The following is a 27,360-nucleotide window of genomic DNA, read 5'->3' as shown; positions in this document are numbered from 1 at the left end:
TCAAAGTTCTCCATCCAGATTCATATATTCTGTACATTGTTCATGGAACAATAGCCAAAGCACATCAAACAGATGTTGACTTTTCTATTTCACACAGCCAGAACAACTAGACCACCACCAACTCCTTTCACTTTCACTACTTCTATTTATCACAACACTGGCTTCTGGTTTGTATATGGAAGATCTATAGGTTTTCCAAGAAGACTTAAAGAATCTATTCCAGTAAGTTTGAGAAAAATATAACACAAGAAGCAGCAAGGAGGATAATTTAGTTAGAGATCCTATCTGGCTCTCCTTCTGACACATCTTATATATTTGCCTTTGTCAAAAACTCCATGACTACTTCCTGAGCCTATTCAAAGTCAAAGAAAGTATGGACCTTGTTTTCCGCCTCAAATTATTTCTGTATGTGCAAAGCTACCTTACATCACTTTTTGTAAAACTCCATGGGCCAGGTCTCCTCCCTTCACTTGCACATCCAGCATCTAAAGCACTGTGGATCACAGTTAAATGATGAAAAAGCTCCTTTGAGGTTGATATTATTTAGCTGTACCATTCTCTGATCCTTCTCAAGAGAGCCATCTACCTTCTAAGCATGCCTCCTTATTCACTGAAGACTTTGGCATCTGAGGTATCATCTTCTTTTTCAGTCAAAATTTTGCCGTTGTCTCAGAATTTGGGACCTAGTTGATTACAACATTCATATTGATAATTCATTCAATACCTTGGTGTATCTGTTACTGGATGTTGTCACCATCAATACCCTTCCCAATACTCCATAACTGTCATTTTATAGCTATACTCTGAATCTCGTTATCCCCTAAAACTGCTCCACCTCTGGACTTACAAAACCAGACAATTCACTCACTGACTACAAACTCCTATCCTTCCAGGTCACTTACTCTTGCCACACTTATTCATTAATTTGACTGGTACTTCAAGTCTATTTTCTCCCTAACCATCCAATTGTCTCTTCCCTATCCAGCTTAGGTCCATTGCTTCACATATTCTCTGGCCAAAATCTGAAACTCTGATAGCATTTTCTTTCACATCCACCTGACAAAACCCCAGCATTGGAAAAAAATGAAGGAATCCTACTGTCTACATGCTCCATTCCTACTTCAGGGCTGCTGAGTACTGCTACAGAAAAATCATTAAATTAGGTAGAGAATCCCTTTATGGTTCCCCAGTCACCTTCCTCTCTCATTTTCCACAATAGCTATTTCAAAACCTCCCAAACCTAAAAATTCCAGCTCAACTATCTCCTCCTATATTCTCAGGACATGATCTGTCCTACTTCACTGAGAAAAATAATAGCTTTTAGAGTAGAACTTGGGAAATTTCCTGTTCCTAAATACAGCAGATATACCTACCCCAACTCTCCTTCCTTTCTAACACAACTGAAGAACTGCTCTTCCCTCTTTTTGAGGCTAATTCCTCCATACCCATCTGTCTTCTCAGGCACTGTATCCTTAATTACATATACTCTGCCTTTATTCTGCATAAAGAATTACTTTCATTTTGTATTAGGCCCTTCATTTAAATATGCTCACATCTTTCCCATTTTGAAAACAAAACTGAATAAAAACAACAAAATGCCTTAATCTTATTCTTTGTGCAGCTACCTCTTTCTTACCTCTCACAACTAAATGTCTTGAACAAGCTGATTACACTATTTTCAATTCCTCAATTTCCTCTCTGTCTTCAATTTATTGCAATCTGGCATCAGTCTCTCCTATTCCACAGAAATGACTCTTTGTATGTTTATCAATGAACCTCTCTCTACATCTGATATTTTTAAGTTCCTACTTTGCTTGACCTCTTAGAATTTGAAGTTTTAGACTACTTTATCCTTCTAAAAACATTTTCCCCCGTGTCTCCTATGATACCATACTCTTCTGCTTTTTTCTCCTACCTATCTGGCTACTCATTCTTAGGTTCCCCCTCCTACCTTATCTTCTGCTAACTGTCCTTAAATGTTCGCATGACATTTTCTCACTCTATACTCTCTTAGTAAACAATTCCATCTACTCCTATGATTTTGATTACCATATGTATCCTGGAACTCCAAATAGTTATTTTATGCCACATGTCACTCATGAGCTTCTGATTCTTATAAACACTGCTTACTAAACATCTCAAAGCAAATATTTCACAATGAACTCAAATTCAGTATGTCCAAAACGGAACTCATCATCCTTCCTCCCAAAAGTTTCAGTGTTCCCAACTGCAGTTAATGACAATACCATTCATGCTTGAATAGTAAATCTGAGAATCTTCCTTGCCTCTTTCTTCTCTCTCATTACTTAATTCAATGACCTACAAATCCTGTCATTTATGCCTTCTAAAAATGTCTTAAAATGTCTTTAATACTTCTCCAATCCACCATTCCCCTGGGAATGAAAACTGACAATAGTTTTCTGACTGATTTCACTGCATTCATTTTTTACCTCAGGAACTCCAGTATCCAAATTACTGTTCCCTGCTTGCTAATCCTGCTAGAATCCTGCCTTGTGATGTGCAACTTAGGATTTGGCCAACGGCCTGCAGAGAGTTTTTACATAGATTCTTTGTAGCTTCCTCCTCCTTTGGGATCCTGGTCCCAAATACCAGACACCTTAGCATCAACAGATACCAATATCAGCATTGTCCAGCAAAATACACATTTTTTGCTTGGAATTGTTTCTTTTGCTGCAGTTTGGGAAGTACTTTTAGGGAGAAAATCAGGGCAAATATGTGACTACTACTGAGTTCTTTTCTATATTGCAAAGATCATAGCCCTGCATTAGCTGTTTTCTAATGCCTGAAAATAGTTGCTTTATATGTTTTTTCCAGTCTTTATGGTGATTTTAAGTAGGAGACTAATTCTTATAATAGTTTACAAAATGTCCAGAAGCAAAATGGATCAAATAAGTTAAAAAAACAGAATTGCTAGAAGAAAATATGAGATAATTAAAAATAGCAATAATATTTTGGGAAGGCTTATCTAAGTATGACACAAACCTCAAAACCCATGACAAAGGCATTGATATATTTTTCTACAATGAAACAAAATTATTCCACCTGACAAAAATAAATTGCATTGTAAAGTCAAAAGTTAAACATCAAACAGGGAAGATATTGTAAAGTACATTACATAAAAGAGCTAATTTTCTTGATATATAAACAACTCCTACAATTGAAAAAGAAAGGTCTAACAATTTATGAGAAAAAAAAGTGAATAGATAGGAACAGTCAGGTACCAGAAAATAAAATCCAAAATTTCTGAAATACACAAAAATATACCTAAACTCACAGAGATACTTGAAATAGGAGACTGCGGGAGGACAGGTCCCCAGATGGCCTTGGCCAACCCAGTTCTTCCCCTTCCAACTTGTAGTTCTCAGAATAACTTTAGAATGTGCCAAGAATGCAGCATCCTGAGATAAGGAAAAACTGGAACACCCCAGACTATATCCTCATCCCACCTAGAACAGGATATTCTGCAACTCTTGAGCTCAGTGATCCGAGTTGTGCCCAGGGCAGAGTGGTTTCAGGGTCTCTCAGTTGTGGTGCAATGTGGGGCATGTACATATGAGACTCCATCCTCCCTGAGCAGCTTTCCTGAGCCTTGGAGGACTGGCTTGCCATAAATCCTAGGCTTCTTTTTGTTCTTGCTGCCTATCTGAAAGTAATAAATTTGCTTTGCTGACCTACGATGCAAGTGTTCTGTCTCACTGGACTCATGCAAGAGGCAGAGAACCTTTGCAGAGGTGAAAATTAAAAATATACTGAGCTCATACTAGTCGGCCGGGCATGGTGGCTCACGCCTGTAATCCTAGCACTCTGGGAGGCCGAGGTGGGCGGATCGTTTGAGCTCAGGAGTTCGAGACCAGCCTGAGCAAGAGCGAGACCCCATCTCTACAAAAAATAGAAAGAAATGATCTGGACAGCTAAAATTATATATATAGAAAAAAATTAGCCGGGCATGGTGGCGCATGCCTGTAGTCCCAGCTACTCGGGAGGCTGAGGCAGAAGGATTGCTTGAGCCCGGGAGTTTGAGGTTGCTGGCACTCTAGCCCGGGGAACACAGCGAGACTCTGTCTCAAAAAAAAAAAAAAAAAAATAAAATAAAATAAAATATACTGAGCTCATACTAGTAAAGAGCAAAATGTTTGAAAATACATTGTGTTATCAAGGTAGTTGGAAAACAGGTCCTCTCCTATAATGATGTAACAGAAATTTTATAATAGGAAAATGGTGCAACCACAATGAATAGATATTTAGTATTATCTATCAAAATCAAAGTACGTATTCTCATGAATCCTTTTAAGCAAAAACGGAAGAAAAATATTCACTATTAAGAATTTCTCAGCATTTTCTCTTCACATAATTCTCTTTTGCCTCTTTCCAGATAGCACTTGCTCTTGCAATTCTCTATTTCTCAATGTTCTAATACATTCTATCATTCTCGATTTACAAATGGCTTTCGTTAGCTTATAAAATGCATTAGTAACCAAAGTTGAAAAAAAAATTCCCTTTCACTCAATTCTACGTATCTACCCCATTTCCTTCTCTTCATTGTCAAACATCTAGAGTGTTCTAAATTGGCCATTTTTTTTCAAACTGCAAGTCATAAGACATTAATATGTCATGAATCAAATTTGGTGCTTTAAAACTGATATTTTAAAGTATGAAATAGATACTAAAGTTGTACTTAACTATGAATAAACTATTATTTCATATAATTTTTCTTTTATTATACATATTAAAGATACATACCGTTTTGTGAATCTTTTCTTTCAGTTATATACTATGTTTTATAATTCTAAAATGTATATCTTTTCCTATTTTAACATCTCTAAAATCAGAACATATTTTATAATTAGTGATGTCTTAAAATAATGGCTGGCCAGACAATGAATGTAATATTATTATCACTGAACACTTTTAAATTTCTCATAGTTCTTCATGTTGTCATCACTTTAAATGTGTTATATGGATTATTTGCATTTTATGTATTCAAACTTCTGTTTAAAATGTCTAAAAATGGTTACAATATGGTATATACCATTGAATAATAATAAATTATGTATGTGGAAAAACATGGAAAGAGAAAAGATATGCTTTATGTTTGGGCATATTAGGTAGAAAAATAAATGTAGGAAATGTGAATGAATCACGAGAAGGAGGTAGCCATATGAAGGTCTGTTGTAAATTACTAATTAGAGGAAACTTCCAGTATAAAGGCCCTGAAATAGAAATAAGTCACAGTCCTGTATGAGATCACCTTGTGAGAGAGTGAATATGGAGACTTAATTTAAGGACTAAGTCCTGGAGCACTACACTATTTCAACCTCAAGCAAAGGAGCCAGTAAAGAAGAATGAAGAGAGACTAATGAGATAAGAGAGAAACCAAAAATACCTGCTGGTAGGGTACTTGGAGGTCAAGTGAAGACCATGAGTCAAGAAGCCCAAAGTGGTTAACTGTATGAGATGCTCCTGTGTGAGTAAGAAATTGAGAGAAGAGAATTGACAGTACCATTTGATAAGGTGAAGGTATTTGGTGACCATAAGAATAGTGAGTGCAGGGTTATCATATGACTACAATGATAAGCTGAAGCTACTAATTCTTGTGATTACCCTTTCTTTTTCCACCCTCCTGTCTCATAGGCATCTTTATCTTGAAATTTTTATTAATATAAACCATTTTTCCTTTGACATGAGTATTGGCAAGTCTACCTGTGAAGGATCTAGGTTGGAGCATGTATCAGTCAACTCAGTCCAATTTTTATTTGATTATGTACCCCAAATAGGCAATCATAGTTATCTCTCTTAAGGACAGCTGGCTGAAAATCAATCCATTACAATATCATTAAATACTGAGTAGAAATAAAAATAAAAGAACCACATTGAGAATCTAATGTGTAGTGAGCTGAATGGTACCCCCACAAAAGATACGTCTAGGTCCCAATTTCCAGAACTTATGATTACTTTACATGGCAAAAGGGTGAATATTACCTTATATGGCAAGGATATGATTAAGATGAGGATCTTAAGATAGGATCTAGTTTATTCTGGATTATTTGGGTGAAAGCTAAATGCAATCACATGTATTTATCCTTAAGAGAGAGTGAAGGGGGGATTCAGCACTAGACACACAGAAGTGGAGGAGTCAATGTGACCACAGTGGAAGAAACTGAAGTGCTATATCCACAAGCCCAGGAACTAGAACCACCAGAAGCTGGAAAAAAATCAAGAAACAGATTCCTAGAGCCTTTTGATTGAGCACAGTCCTGCTAATACCTTGATTTAGGACTTTAGGCCTCCAGAACAGTGAGAGAATAAATTTCTGTTTTCTTAAGCCATCCATTTTGTGGTAATTTGTTAAAGTGGTCATGGGAAATAAATGCAAAATGGAAGAATAAAACAGATTTGGTCTTACAGAAATTATGAATCAAAAATAACCTTGAAAAATTCAGAACACAAAGATGAAGAATAGAAACCAAAATATATATGAAAAAAGAAAGAAAATATGTAGTGCAGAGAAACCTACAAATTGGTATTCCTAAAGAACAGAGAACAAAAGGAATAAAAATAATAAAGAAGAGAAAATATTCCTAATACACAGATACTCATATAAAGATTAGAATAGTTCATAATGTGTCAGAAAAAAAGAATATACTCTTATTATAAAGATGAGAATAAACTATTTTGGAAAATCATTTAAATCCTATGCAATTAGGCTAGCTATTGTGAAATAATACTAAAGTTAAGATTCCTCTAGGAAGTAATACTTGGCTAGTTTACAAGTAAAATCAATATGCCCAAATTATGACTTATTTCATTATGGAATTGAAAATATATCAATGTAAAGTCTCTAATTAATATCTTTTATTTAATTATTTTATAGCTCATAAAAATATTTAAAAGAATACTTAAAATTTAGGAAAATTTAACCTTGAAATGTTCTCAATTTAGTTTTATATTCTTTTATTAATTTAAAATAACTTACCCTGGTGCATAGTTGCATATGAAAAGCGCTGCATGTTTAATACGTCCAATTCTTAAACATGGAGTAACAGCACAACCGACTTTGTAAGTGTGGTCCCAAACAATCTAAAATAAAATTTTGAAAAAACTCACAAAATTTAATTCTAAACATTTACTCTCTTACATTATAAAAAATAATATATTCCATTCACAAAGAACCTTACACCATGCAATTCAAGGAATATAAACTATTTTCATTTAGAAACATGTAGAGAGTTATCATGGATTTAAGGCAGCATTTCCAACACTGTATTTAGAGAAGCTCTTTAATAGGTCCTACCAATATCGTATTCTTAGCAAAAACGGTTCCTCTGTTGAGAACACTGATCCAGCATAATGCTTCACAGACAAAAGTAGTCACACTTGATGAATCAATTTTCAACCTCTGATTGAATTTGAACATTCCAGGTCAGTGGAAAAGAGGAAGACAGAAAAGAGAAGAGAAAAAGTTTTTTTTTAAATTGAAAGTTGTGAATAGAAGAGAGAAAAAGAGGAACTGTATAATTATAGAAGAGAAGCAAAAGAAATACAGGAGTAGAGAGTAATTGCATGCTATCAACATTTCTCCTTCATTTTGTTGAGAAAATTCCATTATAAGATAAAACAAAGTCTGGATGTTTCATTAAAAAGAAAAGGATGAGTAAAAGAGCTGGTTCCTATAAAAAGAAAAACAGGTCTTGAATTGGAGTGAAAAAGATGGGAATAATGAAAGATATTCCAGAGATTCTCTGTATGACTTTAATATTTCTAATACCTCAAAATGAACAAGAAGTAATAGTTCTGTTGTGTTAACCACTGTGGGAGGGGAATCATTCCTATTTTCTTTTATTATTTTATCTTATCTTAAGCCTGAGTAGTTTTGAAAGTGTGATTCTTGTAAGAAATAGAGTGATACATTACAAGAATAGAGAATAGTTAAGCAGGTTCAATGCAAAAATACAAATGTCTAGGATACTGGAATTAAGGAGTAAAAAATACAGAGTTGTATATCAGGGATTTGGTTAGTTTAGTGAGAGTATTAAAGTCATATTAAGGAGGCTAGCTTTGACATGAGTAAGATAATGGAGGATCACTGTAACTTTTCTAGAAGAAGAAAGAACTGATCAAAAAAAAGAAAGAAGTGATCAAAAAGATTTGAAGCATGATTCATTGGATAGAACAGAAAGAAGAGTTCAACGTGAACAAATTCCAAACTTTTAAGTTCTACATAAAATATGACATCAGGATTTACTGATTGAAAATAATCTTTTAAAAATAATCATCTTTCAAATAAACTTGGAGGTTCATTTAATATTTCTTGATTCCTAGTATAAATATTTATTGAAGACCTAAATAATGTCATGTTATTGTGTTGAGAATATATGGATGAGAAGACAAGGTCCCTGTCCACAGTGTAGTATCAGATATATAAATAGATAATTATTAAAGAAAGGTGATATGTAAAATAATAACAGTATGTCCAGGAACTGAAAAGTGGTTAAGTATTCCTGGAATATAAAGTGTGAGGGTGGATTATTGGACATGAAGCAGGGAAATATAATACTATGAATTTCAATAGTTTTAATCAATCAGCTATATAGTAGTATGTATACTGATCTGTGTTGAAAATATCAAGTCTTTTACTTATATTTACAGTCAATTATTTATAAATAATTTTTATTTGTTGTTTCTCACTTTTTTCCTCAGTGTGTATTTGTTTTAGAAAAGTGCCTTTCATCTTAGAGTGTAAAGATTACATTTACTACTTAAAGAAATGTTTTAATTGTGTGGTTCACATAATGGAATTACAGACATTTTGAAGATCTAGGACTAATTAGAATTGTGATTTTATTAGAAGTAATAATTTTACCATTTGAGTTTATTTATAAATTTGAAATATAACAAAACTAGGCAGTAAAGCAATTAAGGAGTCTATTGAATTAGTAACAATATAAAAATTAGATACCTGAATATAATGAGAACAGTTTTTAGAGCAAGTGTTATTTTCAAAATTATACATTCTCTTCTCTTCATACCAACTTCTGATAGCAATACTTGCAGTAAATTCATTTTCAGGACCGACCCACATATTTTCACCAATCCCGGTAAATTTAGGATGGGCCATTTTTAAGTCTTCTAAATGAGTATTACGCTCAAACACACATTTTTTCCCCCATGCTCTAGCAGTCCGTGATAAAGCTACATCCCATGTCTGGAAAAAAATGCAAAAAGCAAAGAAAACAAAATAATAACAATAAGGTTTTTTTTTTGTGCTCTAAAATATTTTCCTCGCATTCTCAGTTAGATTTAAGGAAAACAATTCTAACTTTTGTACTTATGGGTTCTGTTTGTGAAATTTCTATGAGGAAAAACTTTTTTGAGATAATCATAAATAAAATGTTTCCTGAAGCAAGGACTATGTATATATTTGTAGTTAAAATATTGGAACGATAGATGGCACAAATAATTATAACACTCTTACATCTAGTCTATTTAGGGCTACATAAAACACTTACATGTAGTCTGCTCAGAGTATGTATTTTTAATCTCACACCTTTTTGTACAAAGCAATACAAGCATCAAAAGTATTATTTACCTAAGAGCTATTTAGTGAGTACTGACTATATGCAAAATATTGTGTTGTCAAGAATAAAGTGATAATTCAGCATAAATTTTGTCCTCAAATTGCTTATTAGGAAAATAAGATACTACCTATATCTATTATATATTAATATTACACATAAAAACTTTAATATATGGTAATAGTTGGCAAATGTTACAAAACAGGCACATAGGAAGTTTTATGCACATTACCTGAAAAGTGAGAAAATATCATAAGATACTACTCCTTGGCTAGCTATCTGAAAATAACTAGAAATGTGTGCATTTATCATCATTTACAGGCTTGTTAAGTTCATTGTTAAAGACAAGCAAAAACCACACATTAGAAAAATGAACAAAATAATCGTTAAACCAAAATACTACATACATATGTTATAGTATCTCTGAAAGTAAACATTTCTGAAAACCAATACTAAGATTTCCTTAGTTTTTTCTTAGTATACATAAATACAATATAGAACATAAACAAATCAGACCTTTAGAATATCCCCTCACTACGTTCTTCCCCAAAGGTAACTGTGACAGAAAAGTTCGGCACTTGTCCCCAAGGGCACATCAGAAGAATGAGGACAAGTGGTTTGAGGAAAAGGAAAGAGAAGTTTATTAATTTTCGGGCAACTGAGGAGGATGGGAGACTCTCGCTTAAAGCACCATCATCCTATCTGTAAGCAGAAATACAGAGCTTTTATATGGAGTTTTCAGGTTGGGGCTATTGCTGTTTAACTATAGTTGATGGTCCTTATTGACCCCATCTGCAGCAAAGACAATCTCATGACCTCTGCCCGAACAATTCTGTTGAGCCATCTCTCGTGATACAAAGAACAAAGGACACTCCCCTGCCCCTCTGATTACTAGCCTTGGGTAGGGATGCAGGTTTTAATTCCCAAAAAGAGTGGGGGGAGTTTTAAAGAGACAACTTGTAAAACATTTTACCCTTTTTCAGGGCATTCCCTCTGTTACATAAAATTACTGTTAAAAAAATTGCCTATGTATACATTTCTCTATCTTTGTATACACACACATATTCAAATGTAAGTTTGGTTGTTTTAAATGAGTATTTAGTGATTTTTTTCCTTGCACTATTGTAATCATACCATATACAGTATCATTGGCCTTCAATTTGCAGTTTTCATGTAGAGAAATGGTTCTATATTAACACAATTAGATCTGCTTAATTTTTACAAACTGTGTATAGTATTCCATAGCTTATAGTAGATGCAACTATTCCACTATTAATAGACTTTTGAATTGTTTCCCATTTCCAAACAATACCCCATGGACTATCTTTCTACTGACTTATTTTGCATATAGTTTTCAAGCCTTGTCCTTACTATATACCAGTCACTATTTTAAGTGTTTTTTAATGTATTATCTCATTTAATGTTCACAATAACCCTATGAGGTATGCATGATTATTACTAATTCTGTTTTACATAAGAAGTAACTAAAAACACAAAGAGGTTAAGTAGTAGAAAATCACTTAATTTCTCAGCCAGTAAATTGTGGAGCCAGGAAATCTAATTCTCAACTCCAAGTTTATAAGCATTTTATTTCATTGCCTCTCATGACTATGTGCAAATAAATTACAATAATTCTATAACTGTCTGTATGAACAAATTTCAATGACCTCCTATATGTTTTTTAATAATCCTCTCCCTTAACTACTTGACCTTTTGAGTTGTTTCGAAGAAATGGTGGCTTTTCTACAAGACAAAAGCATTGAGATTCTTAAGGTCCCTGGGCAGACTTCCTGATGCCAAAACTCACCTGCCCCCAATGTGCTAGCCCCTTGTTAATTGCACCAGGACCTGCTGACTTTCCCCAAGGCTAGTAGCCCCTCCTTAAAAAGTCCGTGATTTCAGTTAATCAGGGAGACTGATTTGAGGTAGATTCTCCCATTCTCCCTACAAAACGTTTTGTAGTTTTGACAATAGTTTCAAATTCTTTTATTCAACTATGAATAAAATTATAGTTGAAAACATGGGCTAAAGTTTCAAGAAGCAGTGAATGAGATACTTAATGAGAACTTTAAATTTTAAGAAGACGTTGCTAAGTTTGCTTTGAAAAAGCAAAGAACTTTTGTTAGCCAATAGTCCTTATTTATATAAAAAAGCTGGATTCAAATTCTTTTTGTTGTTGTTGTTGTTTTTGAGATGGTTCTCAGTCTGTCACCCCTAGGCTGGAGTACAGCGGTGCAATCATAGTTCACTGCAGCCCTGAACTCCTGGGATCAAGTGATTCTCCCACCTCAGCCTTCTAAGTAGCTGGGACTACATACAAACCACTGCGCCCAGCTCCAGCTGAATCCATATTCTAAGCCACGCTTACTTAAGATAAGATTTTTTTAAATATATCTCCCTAGAATATGTCTAAGTATGAGCCTTTTCTCATTAATTTGGCTTAGAATTTGGTAGACTCCTTTAAAAAATAGTTTTTAAAGGAAGGTATAATCATGACTCTTATACATGTGACAACAATTTTATTTAACTCATTTAATGAGGGAACTGCTAAGATGCTATAGCTTGTTCAAGGAAAATCCAAAGAATTCTCAAGTTTATATGCTGTAAAGTACATTTTGGGTGGTCTACTGCCGGTCTGATCCACTACAGCTTTCTGAATCCCGGCAAAAATCATCACATCTGAGAAGTATGCTCAGTAAATCAATGAGATGTACTGAAAACTGCAATGCCTGCAGCTGGTATTGGTCAACACAAAAGACCAAATTCTTCTCCATGACAACGACCAACCACAGGTTGCACAACTAGTACTTAAAAGTTAAATGAACTGGCCTATGAAACTTTGCCTCATCCGCCATATTCACTTGACCTCTCGCCGATTGATTAGTCCACAACTTTTTGCAGGGAAAACACTTCCACAACCAGCAGGTTGCAGAAAATGCTTTCCAAGAGTTCCTCGAATCCCGAAGCACAGATTTTTATGCTACAGTAATAAACTTATTTCTCTTTGCCAAAAATGTCTTCATTGTAATGGTTCCTGTTTTGATTAATAAAGATGAGTTTTAGCCTAGTTATAATGATTTAATATTCAGGGTCTGAAACCGCAATTACTTTTGGACCGGTCTATAAAAATCATTCTGACGAGAAAGGAAGCAGACAGAGTTGGTGGATCATACAGTCACCGGGGATTCAAAAGAGTGGTGTAGTAGACAGAGAAATTCCTATGGGGGAAGCAGGATCAAATACAGAGAACAAAGAGACCTCAGAAGAAGCCAGAAAAATTTTCCAGCCTAGGACTCACGGAGTGAATCTTCCCTTAAAACACAGAGCTGGGAAAGACTTCCAGTTCAGGATTCAGGAATGAATCCCCACTCGAAAGAAAGCTGGGAAAAAATACCCAGCCCAGAAGGTACCTTTCTGACAAAGAAGCCTAGAATCTAGCTTTTAGAAAGTATATTCAGAATCTTAAGAAACAAAATCTGTCCTCACCGTGCTTCAACGGACTGTTATCCGGAGCACTGGCTTAGGAGTCCGACTCACCAATGGATCCCCGATCAATCAATCAGGAATGAAGACAAAGGCTTCAAAGGTGCACACGTGGGGTCCTGGGTGAGAGGTCCGGGGGTCCAGTGATGAATCTGATCCTATCCGAGTCACAGCAGCACCATAACTGTTAAAGAAAAAATTATTCATGACATTTGTTAACACAATAAAGAGGACTTTATTAAAGACTATTGTGATAGGTGGCAAGACTATCACAATAAGGGACAGAAAATGAGCTCAACTCCAAATACATCAAGGACAAGTGGGGATTTATAACAATGGAACAGTGGATGGAAAATTACAAAGAGGAGACATCAAGAGTAGGGGAGTTCTTGCTAAACTGACCTAAAAGGATTTTTGCTGAAGGCGGGGAGGGTGATCAGATATCAAGGGCAGTGGAGTCTCTTTTAACTGGGCTGGGTGTGATTCTTGATAAAACTGGGCAATGTAGCTTTAGGAAAAGGCCCACCGTCAAGACCTACTCAAGAAGAGGGCTCAAAAGAGTTTAGTCAATGAATTTTTGTCAAAAATACATATTACTGATTTTGAGAAAATTTAAGTAATGAATTGTATGCACGTGACTGAGGGAGAATAAAGGAAAAACATTATTAAGAGACTAGAGAATATTATTATTTTGTGTATTCTATAATATATTGATAGGTTTGATTTGGTATTTTATTTCAAAGTTTGTACATATAGTCATAAATAAAAGTCGTCTACATTTTTCTCTTTTTCTCCTTGTTATATATATCAGATTTAGAAATTCTAGGTTTCTAAAATGAACTGAGGAGTTTCCAATCTTTCACTTTTTTGAACACAGAAAAATTTTAGTATCATTGGAATTATCTGTTCTTTGAAGATTACTTAGAGTTAACTCCATTGTTAGCTGGGATTGAGGTCTATTTAAAAGATAGATCTTCAACATCCTTGCTACTGACTTCTATAGCATTGCTTTGTTAGAGTTTCCTAACTCTTTCTGGATTTACTTTGTAATTTATATTTTGCTAGAAAAATAATTTATTTCAATTAGATACCTAATATTACTAATGTGTTGGGACATAATATTCTCTTATAATTGTAATCTCATCTGCATAGGTGGTTATAATTCTTTTTCTCACTCCTAAAATAATTTGTTCTCTCTTTTTCCCCCTACGTTTATCAGGAGTATCTATTTTTTCCCAGTTCTCTCAAACAAGAATGTGTATTTTTTTTAATTTTTCATTAATTTCACCTACTACTGTTATTCTCTCATTCTTTCTTTTTATTTTCCTTATTTTTAGTTCACTCATTTTCAGTCAGTTTATGTAAGGAGACATTCAAAATTGATTGTTTTTTCCTTTATTTTACTTACAGGTCATGTGTTTTGGTATTAAGTGTCCACATTTTGGGGATATTTTATTTTTTTGTTCTTGATCCAAGGATAACTTAGAAAGTGTTTCTTAATTTGCAAGTAGTTAAGATTCTACCACCCAACATTTGCTGTTCTTACTTTCTAGTTTTATTAAACTTTGGTCAGAAGTTTAGCTTGTAAAATCTCCATTAAAGTTTTTTTTTATGAGCAAGAAACAGTGAATTTTTCTATAAAATTTCCTGGACATAAGAATGTCTATCCTTTATTGACAGGGTATACAATTATTGATTTTTTCCAATATTTAGTATGTTACACATCAGTTTATTTTTCAAATCTATTTAGAAAACTCAGAAAAAAGTATAGGAAACATCTCACAATAACTGTGTTTTAAAAAATATTTCCTTGTATGTATAGGAAATTTTTCTTTATGTAGTTTCTGTTGGTCAATGCACAAAGGTCTTTGACTATTTTATCTTCATGGATCATATCTTCTTTTTATTACATAAGGTTCCTTTTTGTCTATTTTAATGCCTTTAGTTTGCATCTCTATATAATTTTATAATATTGTTTCTCTTTTTAAGTCCTTTTGTTTCAGGTATATATTTTTGCAAATAAGATATAGATGAATTTTTATTTAGTCAATCTGTAATTGATAGGGAAATTAAATTTTCTCATATTTGCCATGAAAATTGATATATTTAATGTATTTTTTAATCTTATTTTATGTTTACAATTTATTTTTACTGTCATTTCCTATTTTTCTCTTTTTACATGGCTTAAGTTTCTTTTTATTCCTTGCTTCTCTTCTGTAAATTTGGAAGTTCAATGAACTCTTCCTATCTGCTAGTCACTCATATCAAATCATTATGACAATCTTTAGTTATCTTAATTATCTTAATTATCTTTAACTAACTTCAGTTATCATATTTAAAATCAAATCATTATGACAATCTTTAGTTATCTTAATTATCTTTAACTAACTTCAGTTATCATATTTAAAATTATATAAGTTTATTAAATATCAAAAAATACCCCAAATATATAACTATGCTTACTTCCACTTTGATGTTTTATTTGCCTACTTCTTCCCATCATCCACAAAGATGAGAATTTAGGAATGCTATCTCCACTATCCTAAATACTGGATTTTATTGAGGTTATTTAGAGTTTTAAGTTTTTGCCATTACATTTTTTCTTAATACATATATATTGTTTCATGATACTTTTTTATTACTTATTTATAATTCCCAATGATATTATCGCCATGCCTTAAAAAATATTTTATATTTTGAACAGGTAATATATCTAATAGTTATAAAATCAAAACCACATAAAATCTTTGAGAAGTCATGTTATTACCTTGCTCCCCACCATCCTATTTCCCCTAGGTCTTCTATAGGTAACACGAAATCCTTGTGGATATGTCTAGTGTTGTTTATCCAAATATATATTTTTTTATTACTCTTTTTTATATAAAATGCATCATAATGTACCTTGCTTTTTCCAAGGTCCATGAGATATTTCCTTGTTAGTATAAAGAGCTTTCTCATTCTTTTTTCCCCATATGTGTATGGTATTCTTTTATGTGGATTAACCAAATTTACTTTAATCAGCCCCTCAGTGCTGGACATTAGAGTGTTTTTCTAATCATTTGCTATTATCAAATGACGCTACAATGAATAACCTTACTGTGATACCATTTCCTTTTTCTGTGGTATGTCTTTAGGATAGATACTCAGAAATGAGATCAGAAGAACAAAGGGAAATACATTTATAATTTGTGTTGCCAGATTCCTCCCTACATGGATTATATCATTTTACTTTCATACCAGTAAAAAGTCTGGTATGGGGAAGGTCTTTCTGACTTTGATACAAAATCCAGAACAATTTTAAAAACTTATTAATCAGCTACATCAAAATATAAAAAGTCTGAATGGCAAAATATACAGTAAGTAGACAAAAAAAATGTCAAACTAGGGAAAATAATTACAACTCATACCACAGGTAAAGGGCTAAGAAAAAGAAAGTGAGGGGAAAAAAGGGCTAAAAACTTAATAGAAAAAATAACAGGTAAAGGATACTACCAGATCTTTATTCATATGAAAGGATGCACAGCCTTGCTTATGATAAAAGAAATAAAAATCACAACTATCCTCAGATATCATATCTTACCTATCAGCCTAGTAAAATTCCAAAAGTCCAACAATATTTTTGTTGGCTACTCTGTGGGGAATTGTTGCCCCAGTTGGAGTTTATACTGGAGTATAGATGAAGCAACACTATCTTTTTCAAATGATTCCTCAGATCTACTGAAAACAATTTATTAAAAAGTATAACTACAGCTTGCAGATTTCAGATGCTACTTTTACCATATACTAATTCCCTTATGTATCTGGGTTATTTTTGAACTTCCTATATCTTTCTAGTGGTATGTCTTTAACATACCAGTATTATATTATTTTACTTACTGAGTTTTTATAATATGTTATAAAATCTAATATGGCTGATTGCCCTCATTTTTCAAATTTTCCTGGTTATTCTTATTTTATTTATTTATCTATTCATTTACGTGTTTATTTCTGAAGCAACCTAAATGTCTATCAATAAAAGAACAGGTAAAAAATTGTGATACATTTAGGGGATAAAATACTACAGCAAATAAAATTGAATAAACTAGATTTATATCATCTTGAATAAATCTCAAATGTATAGTTTTGAATGAAAAACCAAGTAACATAATAATAAACACTATATGTTACTTATGGAAATATAAATCAAACAACTCAAAACATTGTATTTTTAGTATGGATAACCATACATGTATTCAAAAGTATAAAAAATATACTAGAATGATTCATATCAAACTAATAAAGGTCATTGTTTCTGGAGCTGGAAAAAGGAAAGGAAACATGACTGAAGTGGTTATTACAGGATATTAACTCTGTAATTTTTTTTTCTTTTTTTTTTAAAGGAGGAAGCTTTATTTATAATATTGAAAGTTTAAATTGATGTTAGCTATCAAACCATAGGTCATTTTTTTTGGTACATGAGGGAGCCCAAGTCTAAGGCTTGGGCCCCCTAACAGTACTACCACGTCAGGTTAGAAACAGGAATCACCCAGCCCCAGAAGAGCCCAGAAAAAGAAAGGATTCTGTGCTTTTAACATCCAATAATATAAGACAGTTCCAGCAATGAAGAGGACTAAGGTAAGATACAGTCTTCTAATATTGCAAACTCATTAAAATGGTGAATAAAACGTTTAGGTTGAATCATTGCTTGAGTTTTGTAGGTAAAAAATGGTTGAATAATGACTTCATACAGTTCAATCTACATATGGTAAAAAAAATTTAAATCCACAGCTGAATTCAAAGAAAGGTTAATACTCAGGTGCCAGAAATGAAGAGAAAAATTAAAAGCCAGAGTGGTAAACTCATGAGCCTAATCTGAGGAGAGGTGATATCAGATCAGATACAAGTGCCACTAATATGGGAACAGAAGATATAGCCATGGAGCCACCTAAGACAAGTTCTGAGATTGAGAGCTTTGTGAAAAACTAGCATGCTGACTGCTTTCTAAATCAAAGGAGACTAGAAAATCCTGCCCACCAGCCTGAGGAAGTGACAAGAAAGTTAGGTGGAAAAAAGTCATATGAGAAATCAAGTCCTAGACCTACACCATGCACACGGGGGAGACTAGCTTTACATTGCCTATATAAGCTGAATACCCAAGCAAAAATAATATAAAAACTGACTCTAAGAGAAAAGCGAAAGCTAATAAAAAAACTACTCTGTAGTAATATTTATTCTTTCACACCTTGGACAACATGGGACTCTTTGTTTCACTGCTGAAGATGAGCATATGATAGAAAACTATAAACATGACAGAAGATCAGTAGATAAAACAAGAGAATTGGTACGCAAAGAAACTGAAATAATAAAATAACTAAAAATGTTTTATAAAAAATAATGTTTAAATGATTAAGGAAAAGAATATAGAAAAGAATAGGACACTGGGGGAATATTGGCAAATTAAAAAAAAAAAAAACTTCTAGAAATTAAAAAAAAAAATAATGGGCCAGTTAAATATATTATAAAAAGCTGAAGAGAAAAACAGTGACTGAAAGGTGGTTCTGAAACAATGACTTAGAAAGAGAACAGAGAGAAAAAGATGGACTATGGGGGGAAAGGAGAGAAAGTCAAACATATATCTAATAGGAGTTCAAAAAGGGAAAACTAGAGAGAATGAGGAAAAGGCAACATTCTATGAAATAATGCTGAAGAATTTCAGTCTTAACAATAGATATGAATACACAAATTCAAAAAGAACAGGTCTGAACAAAATAAATAAAAATAAATGCATACTTAGAACAAGCATGGCAAAACTACAGAACAGCAAAGAAAAAATATTTAAAGTACCTGGAGAAGAAAGACAAATTGTCTCTCAAAGATCAAGAAGAAGACCAGTGGATCTCAAACTTAGTAGACTTCGGAATCATCAGGAGGACTTGTTAAAATACAGATTACTGTGTTCCAAACCCAGGATTTTGGATTCAGTAGGTCGAGGGTAGAGCCTGAGAATTTTCATTTTTAACAAGTTCACAGGTAATGCTTATGCTGTTGGTATAGGGATCGTATGTGGGAACCTCTAAGTTCAACTCACAATAGAAATCTCAAAAGCAACAGCGGGAGCGAGAAGACAGTGCTGAGAAAAAACAGTATCACTCTAGAGTGTGAAATAGATTATTTTAGATATAGAAATCTTGAGTTTACTATTCACACACTCTTACTAAATGAACTATTAAAGGATGTACTTTAGGCAAAAGGAAACTGAATCCAGAAAGGAGTGGGTTACGAGAAGTAATAGTTAGCAAAGAAATTGGTGCTGACAAATCTAAAGAAGCATAAATAATTACAATAAAGTTATAATGTTAACACTCTTAAATAACCAATGGATCAAAGAAGAAATTACAAAAGGTATTAGAAAATATCTTGGGACAAATGAAAATGAAAACACAATATACTTAAACTTATGGGATACAGCAAAAACAATGCTAAGAGGGAAATTTATAGCTATAAGAGCTTACATTAAAAAAAAGATGAAAGATTCCAAATCAGCAACCTAACTGTACATCTTAGGGAACTATAAAAAGAAAAATAAACTAAACTGAAATCTATTAGAATAAAGAAATAATAAAAATTAGAACAGAGATAAAATAGAAAATAGAGAAGCAATAGAGAAAATCAACAAAACTACAAGTGGGTTCTTTGAAAAAAAATCAACAAAAATGATAGACATTTAGCTAGATTGACCAAAAAAGAGAAGACTCATATAACTAAAATCAGAAATGAAAGGGGGGACATTAATTTTGATCTTACAGAAGTAAAAAGGATTTTAAGGGAGTGCTAAAAATAAATGTAGACCAACAAACTGGATAACCTAGATGAAATGGACACATTCCCAGAAACACACAACCTACCAAGACTTAATCATAAAGAAATAGAAAATCTAAATAGACCTATAACTAATAAGGGGAGTGAACCAGTAATAAAAGTCTCCCAATAAAGAAACGCCAGAACCAAATGGCTTCACTGGTGAATTCTACCGAACATTTAAAGAAGAATTAATACCAATCCTCAAACTCTTCCCCAAAAATGAAGAGGTGGGGAATACTTACTAACTCATTCTATGAGGTCAGGATCATCCTGATACCAAAGCCAGAAAAAGATACTACAAAAAAAGAAAACTACAGACTAATATCCTTTATGAATATTGATATAAAAATCTTCAACAAAATATAAAAAAATGAATTCAATAGCACAAAGGATTATATACTCCACAACCTAGTGATATTTATTCCTCGGATGCAAGGATGGTTCCACATGTGAAAATCAATCAACCTGATAAACCACATCAACAGAATGAAGAAAAAAATCCACATGATCATTTCAATTGATCAGAAAAAGTATTTGAAAAAATTCAATAACCTGTCATGATAAAAACACTCAACAATTAGGAAGAGAAGGGAACTACCCCAACATAACAAAAGCCATAAATTGAAAGCTTACAGCTAACACCATAATTAATAATGAAAGACTGAAATTATTCCCCTGATCAGGAACAAGACAATGATGCCCACTTTTGCCACTTCTAACCAGCATAGTACTGGAAATCCTAGCCAGAAAAATTAGCCAAGAAAAAGAAATAAAAAAACATCCAAATTGGAAAGAAAGAAGTAAAATTATCTCTGTTCACAGAGACATGCTCTTATATTTAGAAAATCCTAAAGATTCCACACAAAAAAACCTGTTAGAACCAATAAACAAATTTAGTAAAGTAGCAGGTTACAAAATCAACACACAAAAATTGGTTGCATTTCTATATATTAATAATGAACAATCTGAAAATTAGGTGAACAATTCCACAATAGTACCAAAAAGAATAAAATACTTAGGAATAAACTTAACCAAAGAGAGAAAGACATATATATTGAAAACTATAAAATATTACTGAAAGAAATTAAGAAAGATACTAATGAGTGGGAAAGATATCCTATGTTCATGTATTGAAAGACTTAATATTGTTAAGATGCCCATATTACTCAAAATGTTCTACAAATCAAAGCAACCCCTATCAAAATCCCAATGATGTTTTTTGCAGAAATACAAAAATATATCCTAAAATTCATATGAAATCTCAAGGGACCCTGAATGGCCAAAATAATCTTGAAAAAGAACAAACCTGAAGGACTCACACTTCCTGATTTCAAAACTCACCACAATACTACAGTAGTCAAACAATGTGGTACTAGTATACAGAAAGACATATAGACTAATGGAATAAAAGAAAGCCCAGAAATAAACCCCTGCACGTATAGTCAAATGATTTTTGATGAAGTGCCAAGACCATTAATGGGGAAAACACTAGTCTTCTCAACAAATGATGTTGGGAAAATTGGATATCTCTACATGCAAAAGAATAAAGTCAGACCTTTGCCTTACACAATATACAAAAGTTAATTCAGAATGGATCAAAGACCTAAACATAAGAGCTAAAACTATAAAAATTTTAAAAAACATAAGGGAAAAGCTTCATGACACTGAATTTGGCAATCATTTCTTGGATATGTCACCAAAAGCACAGGTAACAACAACAAAAATATAGATAAATTAGATTTCATCAAAATTAAAAACTCTTGTGCATCAAAGGGCATTATTCACATTATCCACAGAGTGAAAATACCTACAAATGGGAGAAAATATTTTAAAATCACATATATGATAAAATTACTATCCAGAATACGTTATATATAACTCAGTAACAAAGAAACTAACAGGCTGACCAAAAAATGGGCAAAGGACTTGAATAGACATTTCTGTAAAGAAGATTAAAAAAATGGCCAATGAGCTTATGAAAAGATGCTCAACATCAGTAATCATTAGGAAAATGCAAATCAAAACCACAATGAAATATCACTTCATACCCATTAAATGGCTATAATCAAAACAAAGCCCAGAAAATAATAAGTGTTGTCAAGAACGTGGAAAACTTGGAACCCTTGTGCATTCCTGGTGGGAATCTAAAGTGATACAGCTACTATGGAAAACAAAATGGTGGTTCTTCAAAAAATTAAACATAGAATTATCATATGATGCAGCAACTACAGTTTTGAGTATATATCCAGAAGAAGCTAAAGCAGAGACTGGAACAGATATTTGTACACCCATGTCTATAGCAGTACTGTTCACAATAGCCAAAAGTTGGAAGCAATCCAAGGGTCCATCCACAAGTGAATGGATAAACAAAGTGTGACATACATGTACCGTAGAATATTATTCAGCCTTAAAAATGGAGGAAATTCTGATACATGCTACAAGATGGATGTACTTTAAAAACATTATACCAAGTGAAATAAGCCAGTCACAAAGACAAATACTGCATGACTCCACTTATATGGGGACAGAAAGTAGAATGGTGATACCCAGGGACTAGGGGTAGTGGAAAATGGAGGGTATAGTAATTGTTTGACAGGTATGGAGTTTCAGTTTAGGAGGATGAAAAAGTTCTGGAGATGGGTGGTGGTAATCGTTGTGCAACAATGTGAATCTACATAATGCCATTAAACTGTTCACTTAAAAATGGTTAAAATGGTAAATTTTATGTTCTGTATATTATAATGCGAATAAAAAACAATTTCTTTTTTTGGTGTTTAAAAACAAGGTAAAACAAAAGTACTACATGACAACAGCATCGACATGGAAGGTATGTATTCAGAATTTAATCGTTCTAAGATCTTTTTAGTATTTGGAAAGAGATCACAGATATTAACTTTGGACTTCATAAAGTACATATATTAAAATGCCATAAATAACCAATAAAAGAATGAAAATAAAGTTCTAAATAAACCAAACTATTATAGACTATACTATTTATAGTTAATATTTATGTCCTAGTAAAATACATTGGAAAAACACGCACTGACTTTTAGAAAGAAAAAGATAAAAAATTAGGGGCTTTAAGCTATAATTCAAACACTATTCTTTTAAAAATGTTTACATTTTAAAATATAGATTGTGGGTATACAGGTATCTTATTTTCTATACTTTTATTTATGTTTGAAATATTATATAATTTTTAGATATCAGAAATATAAAACCTATAAAAAGTTGTATTAGAAAATATTGTATATTTTAATTAATTTTCAGGATAAGGATAATCTTCAAATTTGTAAGAAACAGAATTAACCACAAAGGGTGGGAAATCAGCTAAAACTCTCAAATATCCCCAAATTCTATTAATTGAATTCAAAAAATTAAAAAAAAATTGGCTTAGAAAAAATATCTTCAGCAAATAGGACTAAATGCTAGCATATTTCTGTAAGAAAGCATATAATCTGATGAGGAAATTCTGACAATATAAAAGGTAAAGGAAATGAATAAGAACTAAAATATATGCAATCAAAATAGTATTTTAAAATTATCATTGAAACAAAGCACCATTTTATAATTTATTAATTTAGCAAATGATTGAAAAAGCCCAAGCCAGTGAGGGTTTGGTGAATACACAGCTGGTATCTGCATAATTTGGCACAGTACCTTAGAAAAGCAATCGCTGTGTAACAAATAAATAAAAAATGTATTTATCCCATTTCTTAAGTTTTTGCTAAGGAACTAATGCCGAAAGAAGAAAAGGCATTATGTCTAGGGAGGTAATCCTTGCAGTATATCATTGCAATGTAACTTACAATGTAAATCTGAAGCTCCTAATTGCCCAGTAAGAGGACAGTTGTTCACTTGCTGGATTTTGAAGTCATATTTAATGACAATCACGAAAACTTCGTAACAACAAGGAAATAGTTGATTCGATGTTAAATGAATATAAGGGGAAAAAGGGAGAAAAGTAAGCACAGCAATGCAAAATCAAGGTTAGGACTAGGGTGAGGACAACTGAGACACTCCCTTAGGAGCCAAATGTGGAGTGGGCCTCAAAAAACACAGTAGTCAAATATGAAATGTTTTAAAAAGTCCAAACTAGTTTAAAACATCTGTGATGGAAAAAATGCAAAATGTCAAATAAAAACAGGACCTTGCACTATCCTGAGAGTGCCCGACTTGTGTCTTCCTAATTCAGAGCCAAGGATCCTGCTTTTGTTTAAGATTTTGACATTTCCTTCACCTACACTGATATTTTTGCATTGATTTTTACTTTTTAAAAAACTGTTGCATTAAAATATTTTCTTTACATTTTAATTAGCACCCCTTCTAAATTTGCACCTCAGGTGAGTCCCTCCACTCACCTCAGTCCGAGCCCTAATACCATGGTGATAACTATGTGTTAGAGTGACAGCGGTTTTTATTTCTCAGTGTATAAACTTTACGTGTATTTTTAAATCTAAACTAAGAGTCCGGTTCCCCATGTTCCCTGAGCATCTGAGCAGCAGCCCAGACTTCCCCTAGGCCAAGGCGAGCGCTGGGACAAGGGTGGTGGGATGTCGGGGAAACCGCCTTCGGGCCTCACCATGAAGCGCAAGTTAGACGCTCGGGGGACGACGTTGCCTCGAAGCTCATTGTGGAGGTCCACGTACTCGTTGATAAACTCTACGTCCTCTTCGTGTGGCAAAAAATTCGCGTTCAAACCGGAACTCAGCAGCAGTAGCCACAGCTCGCAGAACCACAGCTTCAAAACGCCCCCTAGCGCCAGGGGGAGCAATTGGGGGAAAGACCTTGGGGCCTCCATTGTCCACCGGCCACGAACGGGTCAGTGCGCACGCGTGGGCCCGCCCCGATGACCCGCCAATCTACGGGGCGGCGCAGGGGACCCTTGCCCCTGCCTCCTCGCCTCCCGGGAAAGAGAAAGAGAGACAGAAGGGAGGAGGAAAAGGGGAGGGAAGGGCGAGAGAAAGTTAGTGTCGCTGGGTGGAGAAAGTTCTGTGTAAAAATAAAATAAAATAAATGTATGCCGAATTACCTAAAGAGAGCCTTGAGTTAAGTGAATACGAACTTTTCGTTAATGTAGCTAAATATTATCCAGAGTTGATTTCCGACACTGAATGATGTGTCATTGTTTATTAATGAACCAATCGTGTGTACAGTGAATGCGAATTGCTGAGTAATTAAAAGACCTGAAGAACTTTCTAATTATAGACGGGGAAATGATTATTCTACGGGATTGATGTAAATTCAGTTAAAAATGTTTTTCGTCATTACTTGAGTTACGAATTTGGTGCAGGGCGTACCCTTTATTTTACTCATGGACAGAGAATATTCTTAAGGCAGACTTCTTCCATGAGATTTTTCTGTCAGTTTTTAAATGAACCTTTGTGGGAAACCACAAAATAAATGAAAGAGTAGAGGGAGAGTAGGGATCATTAAACTCTCATGAGGTGAAAGTATTTCTGTTTCTTTTCTCAGCACAACATAGCCTGGAATATCAATACTCTTGTTCTTCAGTAACTGTTCACAGTAGAAAAGAATTCATTTTCTTGTTTTCATTTCTTTCTTTTGGACAAAATTGGCTAGTGTTCTAGCAGATTTTGACCTTTTGACTACAAACATTTTGCTCACAAACAAAACAAATGAACAAGCAAACAAAAAAACCCCTTGCTTTCAAGACTTTAAATTCTAGACATGAAATAAAAGCAATACATGTTTTTGGGTACACATTTGGGTATTACTTATTGTGCTTAATAGCATTAAGCAGATATAAAAAAAATCATTGACATTGGGACGGAATTTTGCCACAAAGAAAGCATTGTAACTGGTTGGCCAAAAAATATCAAAAAAGGAAAAATGCTTTTAAAAATTATCTTTGATGCACAAAATTGAAAAAGCAGTAGACCTACATAAGATGGTTTTATTCACGTTTTTATTCTTTTAATACATATTAGCAGGCAGAGTATTCAGTGATTGAGAAAGATCAGTAGATGAGACAAAGATCCTGCTTTCAAGCAATTTACAGTTTAACAAATTAGATTGGGCAAATTTTATACCATGTGATAAATATTAGGTCATTAAATCTGAAATGTCCGATTTGAAATTAAAAGTTTATTATATCTCAAACAAGAAGCAGTATAATTAATCAAAGTGTGTGCCTAAACTATGGACACAGTTTTGCCATCTTACCAGTAGCTTGTTTATGCCAGCAGCGAAGAAGCCTGGAGAGCAAGTGGAGATGGAATCTGAAAGATGTTTTCCACAGCTTGTTGAGAATTGAATATTTTTCCTCGCAAAAAGTGATCAAAGCCTGGAAGGAGTGGTAGTCAGTTGGTGCAAGGTCTGGTGAATATGGTGGATGACAGAGAGTTTCCAAGACCAGCTTCTGTAGTTTGAACAGTTGTTTGTGCTACATGTGATTGAGCATTGTCTTGCATGAGGATTGGCCTGTCTCCACTGACCAATCTCAGCTGCTTAATCACAAGCATCCTCATCATTTTGTCCAGCTGGCTGCAGTAGATATCTGTTGTAATTGATTGACCAGGTTTCGTGAAGCTGTAGTGGATAATACCAGTGCTGGACCACCAAACAGACACCATTAGGTTTTTTTTGATGAATATTCAGTTTTGAATTGGGTTTTGGCACTTCATCTTTATCCAACCATTGTGGCAAACACTTGCAATTATCAAAAAGAGTCCATTTTTCCTCACACGTAACAGTACGGTGTTGAAATGGTTTGCCTTTATGTTGTGACAGCAAAGAAAGGCAACCTTGGAGACAATTTCTTTTCTGACACTCATTTAACTCATGTGGAACCCATCTAACCAGCTTCTTTACTTTGCTGATTGGTTTCAAATGGTCCAATATCGTTGAAGTAGTAATGTCAAACCTTGCTGCTAATTCACATGAAGGTTGAGATGGATTTGCTAATACTACAGCTTTCAGCTCATCATTACCCACCTTGGTCTCAGGTCGCCCACATGGCTCATTTTCAAGATAAAAATCACCAGAATGGAACTTCTCAAATCATCGATGTACTGTGCGTTCATTAGCCACATCCTTCCCAAAACACTTCATTGATATTTCGAGCTGTCTGCACTGCACTGGTTCCACAATGGACTCACATTGAAAAATAACACAAGTTTTTTACTTATCCATGGTTTCACAAAAATTGTTCTAAAAAAATATGAAAGATAATCATAAGCCAAAGTGTGCATTTGAAAGAATGAGGATGTACCTTCACAATAAAAAAGAAAACAAGAAGTGTCAAAGTGAAATGTCAGAGATATCAACTGTCAAACTTAGTACTTAAGGAAATCGGACATTTCATACTTAATAACCTGGTACAAAGCCAAAATGCTGTTGCATTATGTAAGGGAGGATTAGTACTCTTATGGAGGACCAGAGATGCCTTTCTGGAGAATGCATCATCAAGAAGGTGAAGCAG

At 33.6% G+C, this 27,360-nt stretch overlaps 1 protein-coding gene across 1 annotated transcript in view; it reads right to left on the bottom strand.

Annotated features, from left to right (window-relative positions):
- The window catches only part of GLIPR1L2 (GLIPR1 like 2), a 30,947-nt gene extending 6,230 nt beyond the window's left edge, over window positions 1-24,717 (bottom strand). Inside the window, exons 1-3 of the mRNA XM_069491248.1 lie at window positions 24,499-24,717; window positions 8,978-9,223; window positions 6,995-7,098 (exon numbers count right to left, since the gene is read on the bottom strand). Coding sequence (XP_069347349.1) covers window positions 6,995-7,098; window positions 8,978-9,223; window positions 24,499-24,717 — 569 coding nt within the window. The remainder of the gene's footprint in view (window positions 1-6,994; window positions 7,099-8,977; window positions 9,224-24,498) is intronic.
- Between the last annotated feature and the right edge of the window lie 2,643 nt (window positions 24,718-27,360).

Source organism: Eulemur rufifrons, chromosome 16 (assembly GCF_041146395.1).
Source record: "Eulemur rufifrons isolate Redbay chromosome 16, OSU_ERuf_1, whole genome shotgun sequence".
In the NCBI taxonomy this organism is placed as follows: Eukaryota; Metazoa; Chordata; class Mammalia; order Primates; family Lemuridae; genus Eulemur; species Eulemur rufifrons.
The sequence above is the reverse complement of the archived record's forward strand: the minus strand, read 5'-3'. Positions and strand labels throughout refer to the sequence as shown.